We start from the raw sequence: 20,781 nt of genomic DNA, 5'->3' as shown, positions 1-20,781 counted from the left end.
CTTCACTGACCTTTTCAATCCTTTTTTAAAAAACTTTATTTGGCTGCTTCACGAATCAAAGACTTGGAAGGGTCATCTAGTCCAACCTTCTGCTACACATAACTGAAGCCGTCCTGACAGATGATAATTGAACCTCTATTTAAAGATGTCCAAAGGAGAAGAGTCCACCACCTTCCAAGGCCATCTATTTCACTGCCGGACATTGCATTCAGTAAAGTTCTCCCTAATCTTTGGGCGGGACCACTTTTCTTGTAATTTGAACTCACTGGTTCATGTGGAGCAGCAGAAAACGAGCTTGCTCCTTCTTGCACATGGCATTCCTAGAGGAGTTTAAATATGACTATCAGATCACAGCTCAATCTTCTCCTGGCTAAACATACCCAGCTCTATACCAACACCACCTATGGAAACAATGTAAGTACACCACACTAGTGGAAAAAGTAAAACTAAATGAACTAGTGAATACTTGTAAAAGGCACCCCTTTCCTACTTGGTATTTAAGACATTCCCTTTTCTTGTATCTTGGGAGCGCTTCAAGAGCGCCCCTCGGGGATTTGCGCTATACGCAAATGCGTATCTTGCCTATGGCTTCAGCCGCCCTTGCTTGTACATCTATATTGGAAAATCCATACCTGTACTGCACACCTGATTTCTACACGTAAGCTGCTGCTTGTGAGTAATGCAAAACGGAAAGGTCAGTGACGTCTTTTCCACCCACTTCCTCCGGACCCCAAATAGCCAAAGAGCTCTTTAATTCAATGTATGGACCAGAAATGGGAAAAGCGATATTTTGGGATACATCTCCCAAATTAAGCAGTTGGCGAGTTGAAGAATGCATCTAGCATACATTATAGAATGAACGCACCTTGACACCACTTTAACTTCCATGGCTTAATACTATGGAAACATGGAGGTTGTCATTTTCCAAGGTCTTTAGCTCATGTTGCCTGCCTCTCAATTGTTTCCACAGCATTGAGCCGTGATATTTAAAGTGTATATGCAGCATTCCTAGTTTATTAAAGCAGCTTCTCTAAGCCCTGTCTTCTGCGTGCTTTGGGATAATAATCCTGGTTGCCATTATGATTTTGACATATGATTTTGGCTACTAAATCTACTCCATGTGTTATCGCCATTCTGTTTCAAGGAGGCATTTGGGATAGCAGCAATAATAAGCCGTGGGGATTCGCCTCTTGTGTTTGTCTTAAGACTACATTTGCAAGCGGTTCTGATTATCAATCAGTTGCTGTTTGTGCTTCAAAACAGCTTCAGGGAATGAACCGGTCTTGCTTCGTTCCGGCTTCAGATAACACTACTGATTGCACAAGACAGAAAAAAGAAACATGGTGTTTCTTGTTTACCTGGCCCCTATTTACAGTACTGTATTTTCTCGATTCTAATACACCACTGACACTAATGCACCCCTCAGTGTTCAAAATCCTGAAACCAGAACGTAATGCACAGTGCACTCTTTGTAATTTGGCCAAAAAAGGTTTTCATAGAATCACAGAGTTGGAAGAGACCCCGTGGGCCATCCAGTCCAACCCCCTTCCAAGAAGCAGGACACTTGCATTCAAAGCACCCCCAACAGATGGTCATCCAGCCTCTGTTTAAAAGCCTCCATAGATGGAAGCTCTATCACACTTTGGGGCAGAGAGTTCCACTGCTGAACAGTTCTCGCAGTCAAGAAGTTATTCCTAATGTTCAGATGGAATCTCCTTTCTTGTAGTTTGAAGCCATTGTTTTGCGTCCTAGTCACCAGAGCAGCAGAAAACAAGCCTGCTCCCTCCTCCCTGGGACTTCCCCTCACATATTTATACATGGCTATTATGTCTCCTCTCGGTCTTCTCTTCTTCAGGCTAAATGTGCCCAGCTCTTTAAGCCACTCCTCACAGGGCTTGTTCTCTGGACCCTTGATCATTTCAGTCGCCCTCCTCTGGACACATTCCAACTTGTCAATATCTCTCTTCAATTGTGGTGCCCAGAATGGGACACCGTATGATTCCAGGTGTGGTCTGACCAAGGCAGAATTGAGGGGTAGCATGACTTCCGTGGATCTAGACACCAGACTCTTATTTATGCTGGCCAAAATCCCATTGGCTTTTTTGCCGCTGCATGACATTGTTGGCTCACGTTTAACTTGTTGTCCACAAGAACTCCAAGATCTTTTTCACATGGGGGTACCCCATTCTGTTTTCATTACTATTTTTGCCTGCTTAGCATTCCCTCTTTCAAAACTAAAGTGTTAGAGCACCAAAGCTTCCAGCAATCGAAAAAAAGCCTTGAGTTGCATCTATGAGTTGAAGCCCAAATCACCGGGAGGGCCAAAGCCTGCCCATGCCTGATCTAGATCAGGTTTCCAGCCTGGTGTCATACTGAACCTGGTATCAACCTGATACTTGGGACTACAACTATCATACACAAACAAGATTATGAAAGGCACAGCCTATATTCCCTTACATTCTGAGCAAAGCAACAAATTAGTCAACTAAAACCAAGCTAAAACCATCAAGTCATATTTTTTTAAAGACAGATTTTAAAAAGCAGGGAAAAGCAGAAGAAACATAAAACCAGAAGTGAAATGGTTACCAGCAAAAGGGATGAAACCTTGCAAAAAATCTCCAACCATTAGAAAAGAGGACCTTAGAAGCTTGGGATTTTCCCCCCAAAAGAGTTTCAACCCAAAAGAGCATCAATGATAAGACTCATTTCAGGTACCTTTAGCCTGGCGGTCCGGCAGCCCTCCGGACTTTCTCTTTAGTGAGCAAACCGCAGTGTTGCAAATGAAGTTTGCAAAATGGGAAGTGCAGGGAGGGAAGGAGTAATTTTGACATACAGCAAGGCACAAAAGAGGATGGTGATAGGTTTACTCCCTTTTTCAAAAAAAGGGGGGCAGAGGTTGTGTTTGCTAGCTGTTCCATCTTCATAAGCAGAAATCATGACATTTCCTTGGAAAGAAGGAGAAACTTGCATTTGCGGGGTTTCTGCATCGAGAAAGCATGAAGCACCGGGGTCAAAATCACTAGGCATCCTACAATGTCTTACCCTGCTTTGGCATTAAGGCTCCAAGACAGAATCAATATTGCCTCAAGCAGACAAGAATTCTTTCTCCCACCCTGGACACAGGCCCATAGCCAGGATTTTGATTTGGGAGAGGGCTGAGTTTGATTCGGGGGGGGGGGGGGCTGAGTCTGAGTGAAAGACGGTCTACTCTAGCAAACCTTTTGTATCGTTACCCCAATACCCCCAGGCATATGGGATATATGGAGCATGGTGATGTGATCATGATATGAATAAACATAACAGTTTAAATAATGTACCAATAAGGCCGTCTTGCGGACCACGATGAGAATTTTGGGGGGGGGGGGGGGCTGAAGCATTCTGAGCTCCCCCCCCCCCCCCCCGGCTACATGCCTGCCTGGACATAATTCCACAGACATATAAACCCCACTTGCCTAGTTTCCAACAGACTTCACAACCTCTGAGGATGCCTGCCATAGATGTGGGTGAAACGTCAGGAGAGAATGCTTCTGGAAAATGGCCATACAACCTGGAAAACCCACAGCAACCCAGTGATCCAGGGTTCCCAGTTTTCACTTTTTCTCTTTTCTTTTTTACATTTATACCCTGTCTTTAAGGGACTCCTGGTGAGCTGCTGAACTTGCTGACTGAAAGGTTGGCGGTTCAAATCCGGGGAGCAGCGTGAGCTCCCACTGTTAGCCCCAGCTTCTGCCAACCTAGCAGTTTGAAAACATGCAAATGTGAGTAGATCGATAGGTACCGCTCTGGCGGGAAGGTAACGGTGCTCCATGCAGTCATGCTGGCCACATGACCTTGGAGGTGTCTATAGACAATGCCGGTTCTTCGGCTTAGAAATGGAGATGAGCACCAACCCCCAGAGTTGGATATGACTGGACTTAATGTCAGGGGAAAACCTTTACCTTTCCCTAAAGGAAGGAGTTGTCTGCAGCCTTCCTCTGCGGCCTAGCAAGCGTGACTTGAGGTCATGAGAGTGTGACTCACCCAGGCAACAAGTTATTCTAAAGTGGGAGTGCAAACCTCGTCTGCTACAGGTTGTGCCTTCCTTGAGGCAACTCTCCTTAGTGCAGCCACCCAAACCTCCATCCCAGTTCTTACGCTCTGCTGGGAAATCCCTGCCAATATAGTAAGAAACCAACACATAAACACTTCCTGGATCATAGCTCTCTTTTCCTTTCAATGCCTAAGGAAAGCAGCCAAGGGGAGAAAACTGGGTTCTGCTTCCTTGAAGGGACGGAGCCTTTCAGCTGGCATTATCATGTTATCTTGCCTATAGGGCAAAACACTGAAAACAGCTTGTAGCTTGGTAGCAGAATGTGTCTGCTTTCATGTGCAGGCACATGTGCACAGAGTTGGTTTATACATCTGTGCTCCAGGAAAGACAGCACTCCATTCAAGCAGGAAGCATGCGCCACTTCATAGAACAGGACACATGGAAGGAGCCTGGCCTAATGGTGCAGGAGGTTCCCCTGGTGATAAATGCTATCCTGCAACATCCATGGGGATGCAAGAGGCTGCATCGGAGGCACGCAACGCCTCCCCGAGGTGCAGCCTGAAGACTGCGGGCCAGTGCCAGTCTCACCCGTTTTGTACCAGCCTGCCTCTGCAGAACAGACCTCCTGTGATACCCGCAAGAGGATGAAGGCTGCTGCTAAGGGGTTGCTAAGCAACCCATCTTCCTGTTGTCAGGATCGCTGTTCAGCCAATGATGGCATCTTCCAATTACATCACGAGCCTTCAACGTGGCATTGCCAGTGTGTTGTGTTGTGCCCGGCTGAATCCGCTTGGCAAGGTGAAAGGGAATGGAAGATTGCCCTGCAGAACTGCACAGTCTTTAAAGCAGGAGTGCTGTATTAAGCTCTACTCTTGAACTATACCAGCCATGCCATCTTCTCTCCCTGGGCATCTTGTGAACCCCTTCTTCCAGACCAGTGGTTCTCAACCTTTCTAATGCCGCGACCCCTAAATAAAGTTCCTCATGTTTTGGTGACCCCCAACCATATAATGTAAATATCTGATATACAGGATGAATTTTCATTGTTGCAAATTGAACATACTGTATATACTCAAGTATAAGCCTAGTTTTTCAGCCCTTTTTTTAGGCTGAAAAAGTCCCCCTCGGCTTATACTCAAGTCAAGAGGTCCACGCTCTTGTTACATCCCAACTTGATTACTGCAACGCACTCTACGTGGGGTTGCCTTTGAAGACTGTTTGGAAACTCCAACTAGTCCAGCGGGAGGCAGCCAGAGTACTTACAGGAGCGTCATACAGGGAGCATACCACCCCCCTGTTGTGTCAGTTCCACTGGCTGCCGATCCAGTTCCGAGCACAATTCAAAGTGCTGGTTTTGACGTACAAAACCCTATACGGTTCCAGCTCAGTGTATCTGTCCGAACGGATCTCGCTCTACGTCCCACCTCGGAGTCTAAGATCTTCTGGGGAGGCCTTGCTCTCGACCCCGCCTCGATCACAAGTAAGATTGGCGGGGACGAGGAGCAGGGCCTTCTCGGTGGTGGCCCCTCACCTGTGGAATTCACTCCTCAGGGAAATTAGATCAGCGACATCCCTCCTTTCCTTTAGGAAAAAATTGAAAACATGGATTTGGGACCAGGCATTCGGACAATCTGGCAGATAAAGAAAGGACTTCGACAATTGACAGGAATTGACGAAGTGGAATGGAATTATGGAACTCGGAAAGACGAACGCTGAGCACGAGATTAGTTTTATTGATTGTGTTATTTACCGACTGTTTTAATCTGTAATAATTGTTTAACTGCTGTTTTATACGTTTGTGTATTCTGTGTAGGCATCGAATTGTGCCTTTTTGTAAGCCGCCCTGCTTCCCCCCTTGGGGGTTGAGAAGGATGGGGTAGAAGTACCCGAAATAAATAAATAAATAAGGTTATTTATTATTTTACTCTATTATTATTATTTCATTTATTATTTTATTCTATTTATTATTATTACATTTATCATTTTACTCTATTATTATATATTTATTATTTTACGGTATAATTGTTGTTATTGCTACATTCATTATTTTACTTTTTTATTATTATTGTTATTATTACATTTGTTATGTTGCTCTCTTTATTATTATTGGAAGGATACGTAAGCACATTTACATTGAAGAAGGTAAACAATCATTTAATCAGAGTTGGACAGTCTTATCTTAAATTACCATTTTTGTAAATATTCAAAAATATATAGCCTCCTGATTCCTCAATTGATGTAATTTAATTGGTATCTATTTTTATTTTGCAATTTACCAGTAGCTGCTGCATTTCCCACCCTCGGCTTATACTTGAGTCAATCCGTTTTCTCAGGTTTTGGGGGGTAAAATTAGGTGCCTCGGCTTATATTCGGGTCGGCTTATACTCGAGTATATACGGTAATTACAGCATAGTGATTGATCACAAAAACAATATGTTTGGGAGAGTATGGACAATGGATTATGGGTTTTTTAGTACCTTCAATCAATTCATCTCTGACTTCCACAGGCCACTGAGACCCTCAAGAATTATAGACTTGGAACAAACTTGGGAAACAGAATCCCAGTGACCAACAGAAAATACTGGAGGGTGCTGGGAGTAACTGATAGTGATTTACAGGTGATGTAGTTCACCTACATACTGAGAGCACTGTGAACCCAAACGACTGCATTTGGACCAAACTTGCCACAAATATTCAATATGTCCAAATTTGAACACTAGTGGAGTTGTGGAAAATAGATCTTGACATTTGGGAGTTGCAGTTGCTGGGGTTTATAATTAACCTACAATCAAAGAGCATTCTGAACTCCACCAACGATTGAATTGAACCAAACTTGGCATACAGAACTCCCATGATCAACAAAAAATACTGGAGAGGTTTGCGGAAAATAGACCTTGGCATTTGGGAGTTGCTGGGGTGTATAATTTGGGAGTTGCTGGGATGTATAGACATGCAGATGACACCACTTTGATGGCCGAAAGCGAGGAGGAGCTGAGGAGCCTTATGACCAAGGTGGAAGAAGAAAGTTGCAGTTAAACATAAAAAAACAAGATTATGGCAACAAGAATGACTGATAAATGGGAAATACAGGGATAAAATGTGGAGGCTGTGACAGACTTTGTATTGTCGAAGGCTTTCATGGCTGGAATCACTGGGTTCTTGTGGGTTTTTTCGGGCTATAGGGCCATGTTCTAGAGGCATTTCTCCTGACGTTTCGCCTGCATCTATGGCAAGCATCCTCAGAGGTAGTGAGGAGGATACTTGCCATAGATGCAGGCGAAACATCAGGAGAAATGCCTCTAGAACATGGCCCTATAGCCCGAAAAAAACCACAAGAACCCAGACTTTGTATTTCTAGCTGCAAAGATTACTTCAGACGCAGACTGCAGCCAGGAAATCAGGAGACGCTTACTTCTTTGGAGGAGAGCAATGACCAATCTTGATAAAACAGTGAAGAGTAGAGACATCACACTGGCAACAAAGATCCGCATAGTTAAAGCAATGGTATTTATTCCCCATAATCACCTATGGATGTGAGAGCAGGACCATAGGGAAGGCTGAGCGAAGGAAGAGAGATGCTTTTGAACTGTGGTACTGGAGGAAAGTTCTGAGGGTGCCTTGGACAGCGAGAAGATTCAACCAGTCCATACTTCAAGAAATAAAACCTGACTGCTCATTGGAGGGAAGGATAGTAGAGGCCAAGATGAAGTCCTTTGGCCACATCATGAGAAGAAAGGAAAGCTTAGAGAAGACAATTTTGCTGGGGAAAATGAAAGGAAAAAGGAAGAGGGGCCAACCAAGGGCAAGATGGATGGATGGTATCCTTGAAGTGACCGGATTGACCTTGAAGGAGCTGGGGGTGGTGACGGCCGACAGAGATCTCTAGCGTGAGCTGGTCCATGAAGTCACGAAGAGTCAGTAACGACTGAACGAATGAACAACAACAATCGTTCCCCTGCCATCAAAGAGCATTCTGAACTCCAACAATGGAATTGAACCAAATTTGGCACACAGAACTTCAATGACCAACAGAAAATATTGGATAGGTTTGGGGAAAATAAACCTTGACATCCAGATGGAAGACTTATTAATGCATGGATGGTTTTTGCTTTTGGCTGTTGGAAGTCACACAAAACTTAGCAGACAACAAGTTACCATGCTGGTTGGAGGATTCTGGGAGCTGTCGCACAACCTGGATCTTTTTCAAGGTGCAAGTCTTCATGATAGACAAGGTCAAGTGCTTAATTTCACAGGTCCTCTACAGGGAAACAGACTTTTGCTTCCTATCCCAACCTTGCAATGGACAGCTGCTGAGTGGAAATGGGAGAAAAAGAGAAATGGAGGTTGCAAATGGAAGTGTGAGAAAAGAAGCAAAAAGAGGGGGCGAAACTCTCACAAGACCTTTTTCCGCTGTTGGCTTGGCTCCCACCTTAATGCCATGCAACCTATTGCCAGATCACCTCTAAAGAGATGTGACTCTGGAGAGAAACAGAATTCCTTACTTCCAATGTATTTCCTTTTTCGTTTCCAAGTTGGCTGTAACAGTTTATCCTGACCATTTGCCACATGAGCAACAAAGATCAATATGTATTTTTATTACTGCACTATCCTGGTTACCTGGCGTTGCCTGGGTTATTAGAAGAAGTCATTCTTTATTTTCCAAATTGCATAAGGTTGTGGGTGTACTACAACTCCCACCATGCCAGGTTAACTCCCTGAAACTCCATCAATATTTAAAGTTTGTCGTGTTGGGCAAATTAGCTCTAGATCAGTGTTTCTCAACCTTCCTAATGCCGTACCCCTTTAATACAGTTCCTCAATTTTGTGCTGACCCACAACCATAACATTATTTTTGTTGCTACTTCATAACTGTCATTTTGCTACTGTTATCAATCATCATATAGATATCTAAATTTGAATACTGATGGGGTTGGGGAGGATTGATTTTGTCATTTGGGAGTTGTAGCTGGTGGCATCTATAGCTCACTTACAATCAAAGAGCACTCTGGACTTCACCAACAATGGAATTGAACCTAACTTGGCACACAGAACTCCCATGGCCAACAGAAAATACTGGAAGGGTTTGGTGGGCATTGACCTTGAGTTTTAGAGTTGTAGTTCACCTACATCCAGAGAGCACTGTGGACTCAAACAATGATGGATTGGACCATACTCAATATACCCAAATGTGAACACTGGTGGGGTTTGGGGGAAACAGACCTTGACATTTGGGAGTTGTAGTTGCTGGGATTTATAGTTCACCTACAATCAAAGAGCATTCTGAACCAAACTTCCCAGTCAGAACCCCCATGACCAACAGAAAATACTGTGATGGTCTCTGGCGACCCCTCTGACACCTCCTTGAGCCCTCCCAGGGGTCTCGACCCCCAAGTTGAGAAACACTGCTCCAGATGCATCATCAGTGGGGTTCAGTATGCTCTCCAGCTGCGGGAGGAATTACAACTCCCACCATGGTGGGTTAGTCCCATCAAATGCCTCTAGTACATTTAGTTGGTCATAGGGGTTCTTTGTGCCAAGTTAGGTCCAGGTCCCTCATGGGGGCTTTGGAGTGCTCTTTGATTACAGGTGAACTATAAATCCCAATACCTACAACTAACAAATGGCAAGGCTAATTCCACCCCAAATCCATCAGTACTCAAATTTTGGCACATTAGATATACATGCCAAATTTGGTGCAGATCCATCGTTGTTTATGTTCACGGTGCTCTCTGGATGTAGGTGAACTATAATTCCTATAAATCAAAGTGAATTTCCCCCAAAGCACTCCTGTATTTTTTCTTGGCCATGAGGGTCCTGTGTGCTAAGTTAGGTCCAGGGTCATCATTGGTGGGGTCCAGAGTGCTCTTTGATAGAAGTGAACTATAAATCCCAGTATCTACAATGGCTATAAATCAAGGTGAATTCCCCCAAATCTCTCCAGTATTTTTTCTTTGCTCATGGGGATTCTGTGTGCTAAATGTGGTCCAGGTCCATTGTCAGTGGGGTCATGGTGCTCTGACTTGATGTAAGGTGAACTACAACTTCCATCATGTGGATCCAATCCCCAAACTCCTCCAGGATGTTATTTGCTGATTAGTTCTGTGTTGTTTGTTGTGCAGGCAGAGTTGAAAAGAGGAGGAAAGGGTTAAGGGAGAGGCAGTGGGTGAGATCATGCACATTCCACACCAATGGAGAGAGTAAGGAACACTGGCATATCTGTGGTGGAGGGAACACATAAAATCTAGGAGGAAAATGGTCCCCAAATGGAAGCATTCCTTAAGTGGTGGGCAGGATGTTGTTTGGGGAGAACATTGGCAAGGGTTGGGCTACATGTTCACAGCAGCGTTTGCTATAACCTGAAATGCCATTGGAGGGAGGGCTTTTGGTGGCTCCTCGGCACTGTGGGTTAAAGCTGTTAGTGGAAGTGGGAGCTTGTCTGTGGAAGTGGGCACCCCAGCCACAGACACACATACATATTTTCAATTGTATTATGTGTATAGATAGATATAGATGTGGCTATTCAATTATACTCCCTAATCAATGGGTGGCATCACCCACTTCCCCCTCATATGCCAATAACATGTTTTTCTCTTATCGAATACCAAATACCTTGATTCGCAAGGCTTCTCTTGCTGAATAGCTGCCAAACTGCACTGATTTCTCCCTCTTCCCTGCTTTCTATCCCAGCATATCCCACGCTCCTTGTTCTAAAACTCAGGCATTGTCATGCAAGGCTCGTAGCTAATAATCATACCTTTCTATCCTCTTCAAAACCCAAGTATGGCAAAACTGCCTTTTAGTCAGAGAGACTCAGCAAACCCCAAGCCTTCAAGGACTTCAAACAAATAAAAATATAGGCAGCGAAAGCTTAGAATAAGAAAAATGTTCTTAGGAAACCATTTCCTCTTTGAAGAGGAAGCAATATGTATTTTTGAAAGATAATCAGTCAGCCTGGCATTGTGGTTTGAGTGTTGGGATGGCTCTGGAGATCAGAGTTTGAATCCTCACTCAGCCATGAAAAACCACTGCATGACCTTGGGCAAGACACACACTCTCCGCACCAGAAAACCCTATAACTGTGTTTCTCAACCTGGGGGTTGGTACCCCTGGGAGGAGGGTCATGCAGGGGGTTTCAGAGGGGTCACCAAAGACCACCAGAAAATATATAGGTTCTTGTGGGTTTTTTCGGGCTATAGAGCCATGTTCTAGAGGCATTTCTCCTGACGTTTCGCCTGCATCTATGGCAAACATCCTCAGAGGTGTGAGGTCTGTTGGAAGTAGGAAAAATGGGTTTATATATCTGTGGAATGGCTGGGGTGGGGCAAGGAGCTCTTCCCTGCTGCAGTTAGGTGTGAATGTTTGGGTGGTGGGGAAGAGCAGGGAAGAGCTCCTTGCCCCACCCCAGCCATTCCACAGATATATAAACCCATTTTTCCTACTTCCAACAGACCTCACACCTCTGAGGATGCTTGCCATAGATGCAGGCGAAACGTCAGGAGAAATGCCTCTAGAACATGGCTCTATAGCCCGAAAAAACCCACAAGAACCTAGTGATTCCAGCCATGAAAGCCTTCGACAATACAGAAAACATATACTTTATCTTAGGAACTCCTTTGGCAGAGAAGGCTGAAGATCTTTCCACCTGCCCTCCTCTTCCTTTTTTGAAACAGACGGCAAATCCTCCTACCTAAAGCCCCTCTCCTGCTTTCTGGATGTAGGTGAACTAACACTCCAAAGTTCAAGGTCAATGCCCACAAAAACCTTCCAGTATTTTTGGCTGGTCATGGGAGTTCTGTGTTCCAAGTTTGGTTGAATTCCATCGTTGGTGGAGTTCAGAATGCTCTTTGCTTGTAAGTGAACTATAAATCCCAGCAACTACAACTCCCAAATGTCAAGGTCTATTTCCCCCAAACTCCACCAGTGTTCACATTTGGGCATATTGAGTATTCATGCCAAGGTTGGTCCAGATCCATCATTGCTTGCATCCACAGTGCTCTCTGGATGTAGGTGAACTACAACTCCAAAACTCAAGGTCAATACCCACCAAACCTTTCCAGTATTTTCTTTTGGTCACAGGAGTTCTGTGTGCCAAGTTTGGTTATTTATTTATTTATTTATTTATTTAGAGTATTTGTATACTGCTTTTCTCATTTATTTATTTACAGTATTTGTATACTGCTTTTCTCATTTATTTATTTACAGTATACAAAGACTGTAAATAAATAAATAAATAAATAACCAAAGTTGGCACACAGAACTCCTGTGACCAACAGAAAATACTGGAAAGGTTTGGTGGGCATTGACCTTGAGTTTTGGAGTTGTAGTTCATCTACATCCAGGGAGCACCGTGTACTCAAGCAGTTCAATTCCATCATTGATGGAGTTCAGAATGCGCTTTGATTGTAGGTGAACTGTACATCCCTGCAACTACAACTCCCAAATGACAAAATCAACCCCACCAGTATTGAAATTTGGGCATTTCGGGTATTTGTGCCAAATTTGGACCACTGAATGAAAATACATCTTGCATATCAGATATTTACATTTTTGATTCACAACAGTAGCAAAATTACAGTTATGAAGTAGCAACAAAAATAATGTTATGGTTGGGGGTCACCACAACATGCAGAAATGTATTAAGGGGTCGCGGCATTCAGAAGGTTGGGAAATACTGGACTATTGGATCAGCTAGTCAGATTTGCTGATGACATCAAATTGGGAGGGATAGCAAATACCCCATAAAATAGAATCCAGATCCTAAAAGACCTCAACAGATGAAAGAGCTGGGTCTCCTTGTGATTAAATATATTTATTTAGCATTGTACTGCAAGTCTTATAATTCTGCATCAATACGAGCATAGTGTATATCTTGGGAAGTAATGCTACCCCTCTATTCTGCCTTGGTTAGACCACACCTGGAATATGGTGTCCAATTCTGGGCACCACAACTGAAGAGAGATATTGACAAGCTGGAATGTGTCCAGAGGAGGGCGACTAAAATGATCAAGGGTTTGGAGAACAAGTTCTATGAGGAGCGGCTTAAGGAGCTGGGCATGTTTAGCCTGAAGAAGAGAAGGCTGAGAGGAGATATGATAGCCATGTATAAATATGTGAGAGGAAGCCACAGGGAGGAGGGAGCAAGCTTGTTTTCTGCTTCCCTGGAGACTAGGACGCAAAACAATGGCTTCAAACTACAAGAAAGGAGATTCCATCTGAACATGAGGAAGAACTTCCTGACTGTGAGAGCCGTTCAGCAGTGGGACTCTCTGCCCTGGAGTGTGGTGGAGGCTCCTTCTTTGGAGGCTTTTAAACAGAGGCTGGATGGCCATCTGTCAGGGGTGATTTGAATGCAATATTCCTGCTTCTTGGCAGGGGGTTGGACTAGATGGCCCATGAGGTCTCTTCCAACTCTTTGATTCTATGATTCTATGTTTCTCCATCGTGACAGCTGAACTGTGGCCTGTTTTCCCCCATGAGTTAAAGCGCACATTTATCTCTCTGTGTGTAATGTAAGGTTCCAGTGCCCTTCTGCCTAGATTCCTCTCCCTCTTGCCCTCCTTTCCATCTTAACATCTGAGGCTGACTCAAATGGCTGTTGCTTGCTTGCTGCAGCTTTCTAGCTCGCCTCCCATGGAAGAGAAGGATGCAGCCCCAATGAGGTCATTGGGGCCTCTCCATTGAACTGCCTTTGTGTGCCTGGTTTCACCTCTCCGCCTCTGCCCTGAGTCTCCTTCCTCTCCCACTGACTTCTAGGCAATTTCCTTGAATTGTGTTTGGGGTTCACAACAAAAGGAGAGGGATTTAGGGTGGAGGGAGTCATAATAGCTAGGGATAAAAGTCTTCACTGCGTAGTTCATCTTGTAATGGAAAATGTAGTTTTGGAATAGGGCTAGCTGGAGCCCCCAAAATAACATCCTTAAGTTTTGCTCTTACCCCACATTTCTGTATACTTAAAGCAGAAAGGATGACCTTTCTGCTTTGTTGCCTTCAAAGCATTTCTTATAGGGCAGTGGTTCTTAACCTTCCTAATGCCGCGACCCCTTAATACAGTTCATGTTTTGGTGACCCCCAACCATATAATTATTTTTGTTGCTACTCCATAACTGTCATTTTGCTACTGTTATGAATGGATTGCTACTGTTTTCTGATGGTCTCTGGCGACCACTCAGACACACCTCGCAACCCCCCCCCCCAAGGGTCCTGACCCCCAAGTTGAGAAACACCGTAATAGTCCATTGTTCAAGTTATTGATACAGATGTTAAATAGCACTGAAGACAGTACAGAGCCTTGGCATGGCCAGGTAGGACAATTATACATTCTACTCTGAAACATCCAAAACTGTTGCTAGTTCATGTTTTGTGTACAACAAACTGCCTGAACATTGTGGATAGCCGTGCTGGTTACAGAACTGTTGTCTCACACATTTGGTGAATGCTAAGTCCATGAGCAAGATGGAGAAATGCTCTAAACTGACACACTGCAATTTTTTTGGTTTAAGGCCTAATGAAATATGACTGTTTGGTTGATTGTGTTGCAATTTCTTCTGTTCCTCATGCATTGACTACTTGCAATTATATGCAAGAGCAAGACTTTGAAGGTTGCGATTAACGTGGGCTGGAATATGTGTGGCCCTTCAGGTGCTATTGCAGCGCAACTCCCATGAGTTGCGAATTGAAGTCCAGGAATATCCAGAGAGCTAAACTTTTCCAAGCACTAAGTTGCCCCCCTCCCCATAGCGTCTGCTGTGTGAAATCAATCAATAATCAATGTGTTGTCAAAGGCTTTCATGGCCGGAATCACTGGATTACTGTGAGTTTTCCACGCTGTCTGGCCATGTTCCAAAAGCATTATCTCCTGACATTTCATCCATATCTATGGCAGGGATTCTCAGAGGACTTCACAACCCCTGAAGATGCCTGCCATAGATGTGGGTGAAACGTCAGGACACAATGCTTATGGAACATGGCCATACAGCCCGGAAAACTCACAGCAACCCAATCAATCAATCAATCAATCAATCAATCAATCAATCAAGGGCACTGGCTATGTGCTATGCCAACTGGCCAGTGCCACCCTTATTTATGGCCAGTGCATGGCCAGTGCCACCCTTATTTACAGCTGCTACTAGCATCCTCTGTGACAACAAAACACAGACACATAAGAATTCCTTATCACATATTATGCATTTTCCAATATCCACATTCCCTTCCACAACCAGTATTCCTTATCTGAGTAGCTGCAAGGTTATTAAGTACTAATCAAGCCAGATAATTGCAACATTCACATTTGTCTCACACAGACAAGAGTTCTTTCTCCCACCTGGACATTCCACAGATAGATAGATAGATGGATGGATGGATGGATGGATGGATGGATGGTCGAAGGCTTTCATGACTGGAATCACTGGATTGTTGTAGATTTTTCGGGCTATGTGGCCATGTTCTAGAAGCATTCTCTCCTGATGTTTCACCTGCATCTATGGCAAGCATCCTCGGAAGATGCCTGCCATAGATGCAGGTGAAACATCAGGAGAGAATGCTTCTAGAACATGGCCATATAGCCCGAAAAACCTACAATAATCCAGATAGATAGATAGATAGATAGATAGATAGATAGACTCTCTCTCTCTCTCACACACACACACACACACCACTTGCCTCATTCCTACAGGCCTCTGAACAAAGCTCTGGGGATGACTGCCATAGGTGCAGGTGAAATGTCAGGAGAGAATGCTACTCGAAATGGCCATACAGCCCGTAAAACTCAGAGCAATCCTTTCCTTACCTGCTTTGTGCCAAGACATTAGCATGGTTCCTATGCTCTCCAACAGCAATGGTCTCAAAGTAGCCACTGGAAATCAAATAAATGCACGGCAATGTGCGACAGACCCCTCCTTTGCCTCTTTCTGCAGCCCAGCTTCAAAAACAGGAGTGAAATATCAACCAAGCAACTTGTATTCTAGGTGGGTTACAGAGTATTCATGCTTCCATCTCAGGGCTGGACCTAGAGAGGGAGTTGCCCCTTTTGTTCAGCCTGCTTCTAGTCCTCCTCCGGCTCAACTTCCTCCTCCACTTTCTCTGGCCCTCGCCGGAGAGGAAATCACCAGGAATTGGCTGTTTGAGTCAACTCCTGCTGGCCCATTGTCATTGGCCTGTCCCCGTCTTCCTTCCTATCTACAAAGCGCTGGGAACAGGGAGAACGGGTCCTGGTGTGTTTAGTTTTCAGGCAACTGGGGGCTGTTTCTGAAAAATTGTTCCTGCACTCTTTCGACTTTGCAAACTTTTGGAAAACAGTTGAAAAACTACGAAGAACCAAATTAATTGGGGATTGTGGAAAAACTTTCGCATCATTGCCCAGAGAGCTGCAGATCCCGATAACAAGGGAATGGAAACTGAAAATTGAGCACAACATCCATGTATTAAGTCTATACAGCAAGGGCCATAAGCAGAGGGTGGCTGCCTCGTGTCCTGCCTTAAAGCAGTGTTTCTCAACCTGGAGGTCGGGACCCCTGGAGGGGTCGCAAGGGGGTGTCAGAGGGGTCACCAAAGACCATCAGAAAACACGGTACTTTCTGCTGGTCATGGGATTCCTGTGTGGGAAGTTTGGTCCAATTCTATGGTTGGTGGGGTTCAGAATGCTCTTTGATTGTAGGTGAACTATAAATCCCAGCAACAACAACACCCAAATGTCAAGGTCTATTTTCCCCAAACTCCACCAGTGTTCACATTTGGGCATATTGAGCATTTGTGCCAAGTTTAGTCCAGATCTACCATTGTTTGAGTCCACAGTACTCTCTGGATATAGGTGAACTACAACTCCAAAATTCAAGGTCAATGCCCACCAAACCCTTCCAGTTTTTTCTTCACCCCCCCCCCCAATTCTCAGGGTGGTCCGGGAGAAGGTCTTACTGGTGCATTATATGTTTATTCATATCATGATCTGATCACCATGCTCAATATATCCCATATGCATGGGGGTATTGGGATAACGATACAAAAGGTTTGCTAGGGTAGATCCTGACCCCCCCCCCCTCCCGAATCAAACTCATCCCCCCTCTCCCGAATCAAAATTATGGCTACGGACCTGTCCTGTTCCATCATTGTTTGAGTCCACAGTGCTCTCTGGACAGGGGCGGCTCAACCCATTACGCAAAGTAAGCATTTGCAGTATAGTTGATTTTGCCCAGGGGTGCTCTTGAGGCACTCTTGGGAGAAAATAGACCTTGACATATGCGAGTTGTAGTTACTGGGATGTTCACCTACAATCAAAGAGCATTCTGACCTCCACCAATAATGGAATTGAACCAAATATGGCACACAGAACTCCCATAACGAACAGAAAATATATATCAGTGATTGGTTGGGGGGGGGGGGGGAGGTGTGCCAAAATATTATTTGCTTACTGTTGAAAATTACCTAGGGCCACTTCTGTCTCTGGATGTAGACGAACTACAACTCCAAAATTCAAGGTCAATGCCCACCAAACCCTTACAGTTTTCTCTGTTGGTCATCCAAGTTCAGAGTGCTAAGTTTGGTTCAGTTCCATTGATGGTGGTGTTCAGAATGCTCTTTGTATATGGACTATAAATCCCAGCAGCTACAGCACCCAAATGTTAAAATCAATCCCCCCAACCCCCTAGTATTCAAACTCGGGCGTATTGGGTATTTGTGCCAAATTGGGTCAACTCAATAAAAATACACCAGAAACAGAGGTTGGATGGCCATCTGTCGGGAGTGATTTGAATGCAATTTTCTTGCTTCTTGGCAGGGGGTTGGGACTGGATGGCCCATGAGGTCGCTTTACATTACAACTGATAACAGTAGCAAAATTACAGTTATGAAGTAGCAACGAAAATGATTTTATGTTTGGGGGGTCACGACAACATAAGGAACTGTATTAAGGGGTCATGGCATTAGGAAGGTTGAGAAACACTGCCTGTTCGAAGTTATTTTGCAGAGGTATCGCAATGCCAAACAGTGCCTCTTAAAGCAACTATGCATATGTAAAATGCGCATTTATAAAAAAGCCATTTTAAAATTCTTCTCAGCCTGTGCTCTAGAGATGTGAATAAAAAAGTCTAAATAGATATTGTACATAATGTAATGCTTTCATTATTGTGGTCTTACAATGCACCCTGAGCCTTGCCACATGCACAATGGAGGACCTCTGTATAGCAACACCAGAGGCACTCCAAAGGACATTTAATATAATGCCAACTTTTTAAACTTTGTGTTTTTTTAAATACATTATAACTGTACCCTTGGTTTGCTTCTGATATGATAAATAAATAAATATGATTGTGGTCCAGGACACTGAGAGCATAGGATTCGGATCGCTGCACAACGAAGGGTTGACTGTATAAGCAACAGAAGGAATGTGTGCACCATTAGGATGTTGTTTTGACAAATTTCAACATTTTTAGCATAGACATTACGTTCTAGGTGCTAGAAAAGAAGTGATGAAGTGTAATGTCAAAACTTTGCTGAGAAAAGAAGCAAGACTTGATCTTGAAAGGAAGCCTTAATGAAATCCTGGATTACCCGCCTTTCATATAATAAGGATTTCCTGCTTCGAAAAGGATGTGCCTTCCCAATTGTGTTGCATCGGATGCCCTTGAAAGTTTTTTTTCCTCAGTGTCTCTCTATCCTCCCTCCTCGTCCTCCTTCTGAAATGGATAAATACCTGCATTCTTGTGATTCGCACTTTGATTTTCATACTAGGCTATTCCAATTTTGCAAAACACAGCTTGGAAATAATACTTCTTTTGGATGACTTCCAGAACCATGGCCATTGCCCATGCTGGCTGGGAACTCTAAGCATTGCAATTAAAATATATTTGGGAATTCTGGGAGCTGGAAGAATAACAATATTAAAATTGTTTCCTAATAGGCTCTGTTGCTGAACATAAGCTTTGTGTTTGGATGGTCTCCTGAACAATACTTGACACCTCCAACAGGTAGCAGGTGATATAGGAGGACTCATTCCGCTACTGTTGGCAGAATGGAAACACATTGGCCCATATATGGATATGGATATGCAGGGGCGGCTCAACACGTTATGCAAAGTAAGCATCTGCAGTATAGTTGATTTTGCCCTGGGGCACTCTTGAGGCACTCTTGGGGAAAAATAGACCTTGACATATGCGACTTGTAGTTCCTGGGATGTATAGTTCACCTACAATTAAAGAGCATTCTGAACTCCACCAATGATGGAATTGAACCAAATACGGCACACAGAACTCCCACGACGAACAGAAAATATATATCAGTGATTGGTTGGGGGGGGGGGGGGATACTGTTTGCTTACCATTGAAAATTACCTAGGGCCGCCTCTGTGGATATGGATATGGATATGTATGTATGTATGTGTGTGTATATATATATATATATATATATATATATATATATAGGAACCACCGGTGGCACAGTGGGGTAAACCTTGGAGCTGCTGAATTTGTTGTCTGAAACGTCGCAGGTTCGAATCTGGGGAGCAGGGTGAGCTCCCACTGTCAGCCCCAGCTTCTGCCAACCCAACAGTTCAAAAGCATGCAAATGTGAGTAGATCAATAGGTACCGCTCCAGTGGGAAGGTAACGCCGCTTCATGCAGTCATGCTGGCCACATGACCTTGGAGGTACCTACAGACAATGCCGGCTCTTCGGCTTAGAAATGGAGATAAGCACCAACCCCCAAAGTTGGACACGACTGGACTAAATGTCAGGGGAAAAGTTTTACCTAAATATGGATAATACAATGCATTTCCATGCCTAGATGTTTCCATCATAGGTAGAATATGTGCTGAGTTTAGCACAGCAGGCTAAACCGACGTGCTGCAGAAAAATCCTGCCGATCGGAATGTCAGCAGTTCGAGCCCAGGTTGGGGTTAGCATCTGCCATTTAGCCCAGCCTACTTGCCCACCAAGCAGGTCGAAACCAGAAATGCAAGTAGATAAAAATAGGGGAGGTAATAAAGCCTCCCTTAAGGACATCAATTGAAGGAAAGCTCCTTGGCATGGAAGATGGAGCGACAGCACCCCTTGTGGCTGGATTCGAGCACACCCTCCAAGATGTTGGAAATAAGATAGGGAAAAAACTGCCTTTACCTCTGTTTGTGTTGCCTGTCCTTGTTAATTGTATAATCGGCATTGAATGTTTGCCATATGTGTGTTCTGTAAACCGCTCTGTGTCCCCCTCAGGATCAGAAAGGCAGGGTATATATACTGTAAACCTATATAAATAAAAATGTAATGTTCGTTTGTGGGATTAACAGAACTCAAAAACTACTGGATGAATTGACACCAAATTTGGACACAAGACACCTAACAACCCAATGTATGTCCTTCACTCAAAAAAAAAATGATTTTGTCATTTGGGAGTTGTAGTTGCTGGGATTTATAGTTCACCTACAATCAAAGAGCATTCTGAACCCTACCAACAAGAGAATTGGACCAAACTTGGCACACAGTTCTCCCATGACCAACAGAAAATATTGGAAGGGTTTGGTGGGCAGTGTCCTTTGGTTTTGGAGTTGTAGTTCACTTACATCCAGAGATCACTGTGGACTCAAACAATGATGGGTCTGAACCAAACTCTACACGAATATTCAATATGCCCAAATATGAACACTGGTGGAGTTTGGGGAAAATAGAATCTTGACATTTGGGAGTTGTAGTTGCTGTGATTTATAGTTCACCTACAATCACAGAGCATTCTGAACCCCACCAACGATAGAATTGGGCCAAACCTCCCACA

At 44.0% G+C, this 20,781-nt stretch overlaps 1 protein-coding gene across 4 annotated transcripts in view; it reads right to left on the bottom strand.

The window, feature by feature from the left end:
• The window catches only part of NHSL2 (NHS like 2), a 129,317-nt gene that overhangs the window by 42,038 nt on the left and 66,498 nt on the right, over positions 1-20,781 (bottom strand). Inside the window, exon 1 of one of the 4 annotated variants that reach the window (XM_060756324.2) lies at positions 15,816-16,166. The exons of the other annotated variants lie outside the window; for them this stretch is intronic. Coding sequence (XP_060612307.2) covers positions 15,816-15,840 — 25 coding nt within the window. The 5' untranslated portion in view covers positions 15,841-16,166. Of the gene's footprint in view, positions 1-15,815; positions 16,167-20,781 lie in introns of those variants that run through there. 4 annotated transcript variants of the gene reach the window in all.

This window comes from Anolis sagrei, chromosome 10, assembly GCF_037176765.1.
Source record: "Anolis sagrei isolate rAnoSag1 chromosome 10, rAnoSag1.mat, whole genome shotgun sequence".
Taxonomy (NCBI): Eukaryota; Metazoa; Chordata; class Lepidosauria; order Squamata; family Dactyloidae; genus Anolis; species Anolis sagrei.
The sequence above is the reverse complement of the archived record's forward strand: the minus strand, read 5'-3'. Positions and strand labels throughout refer to the sequence as shown.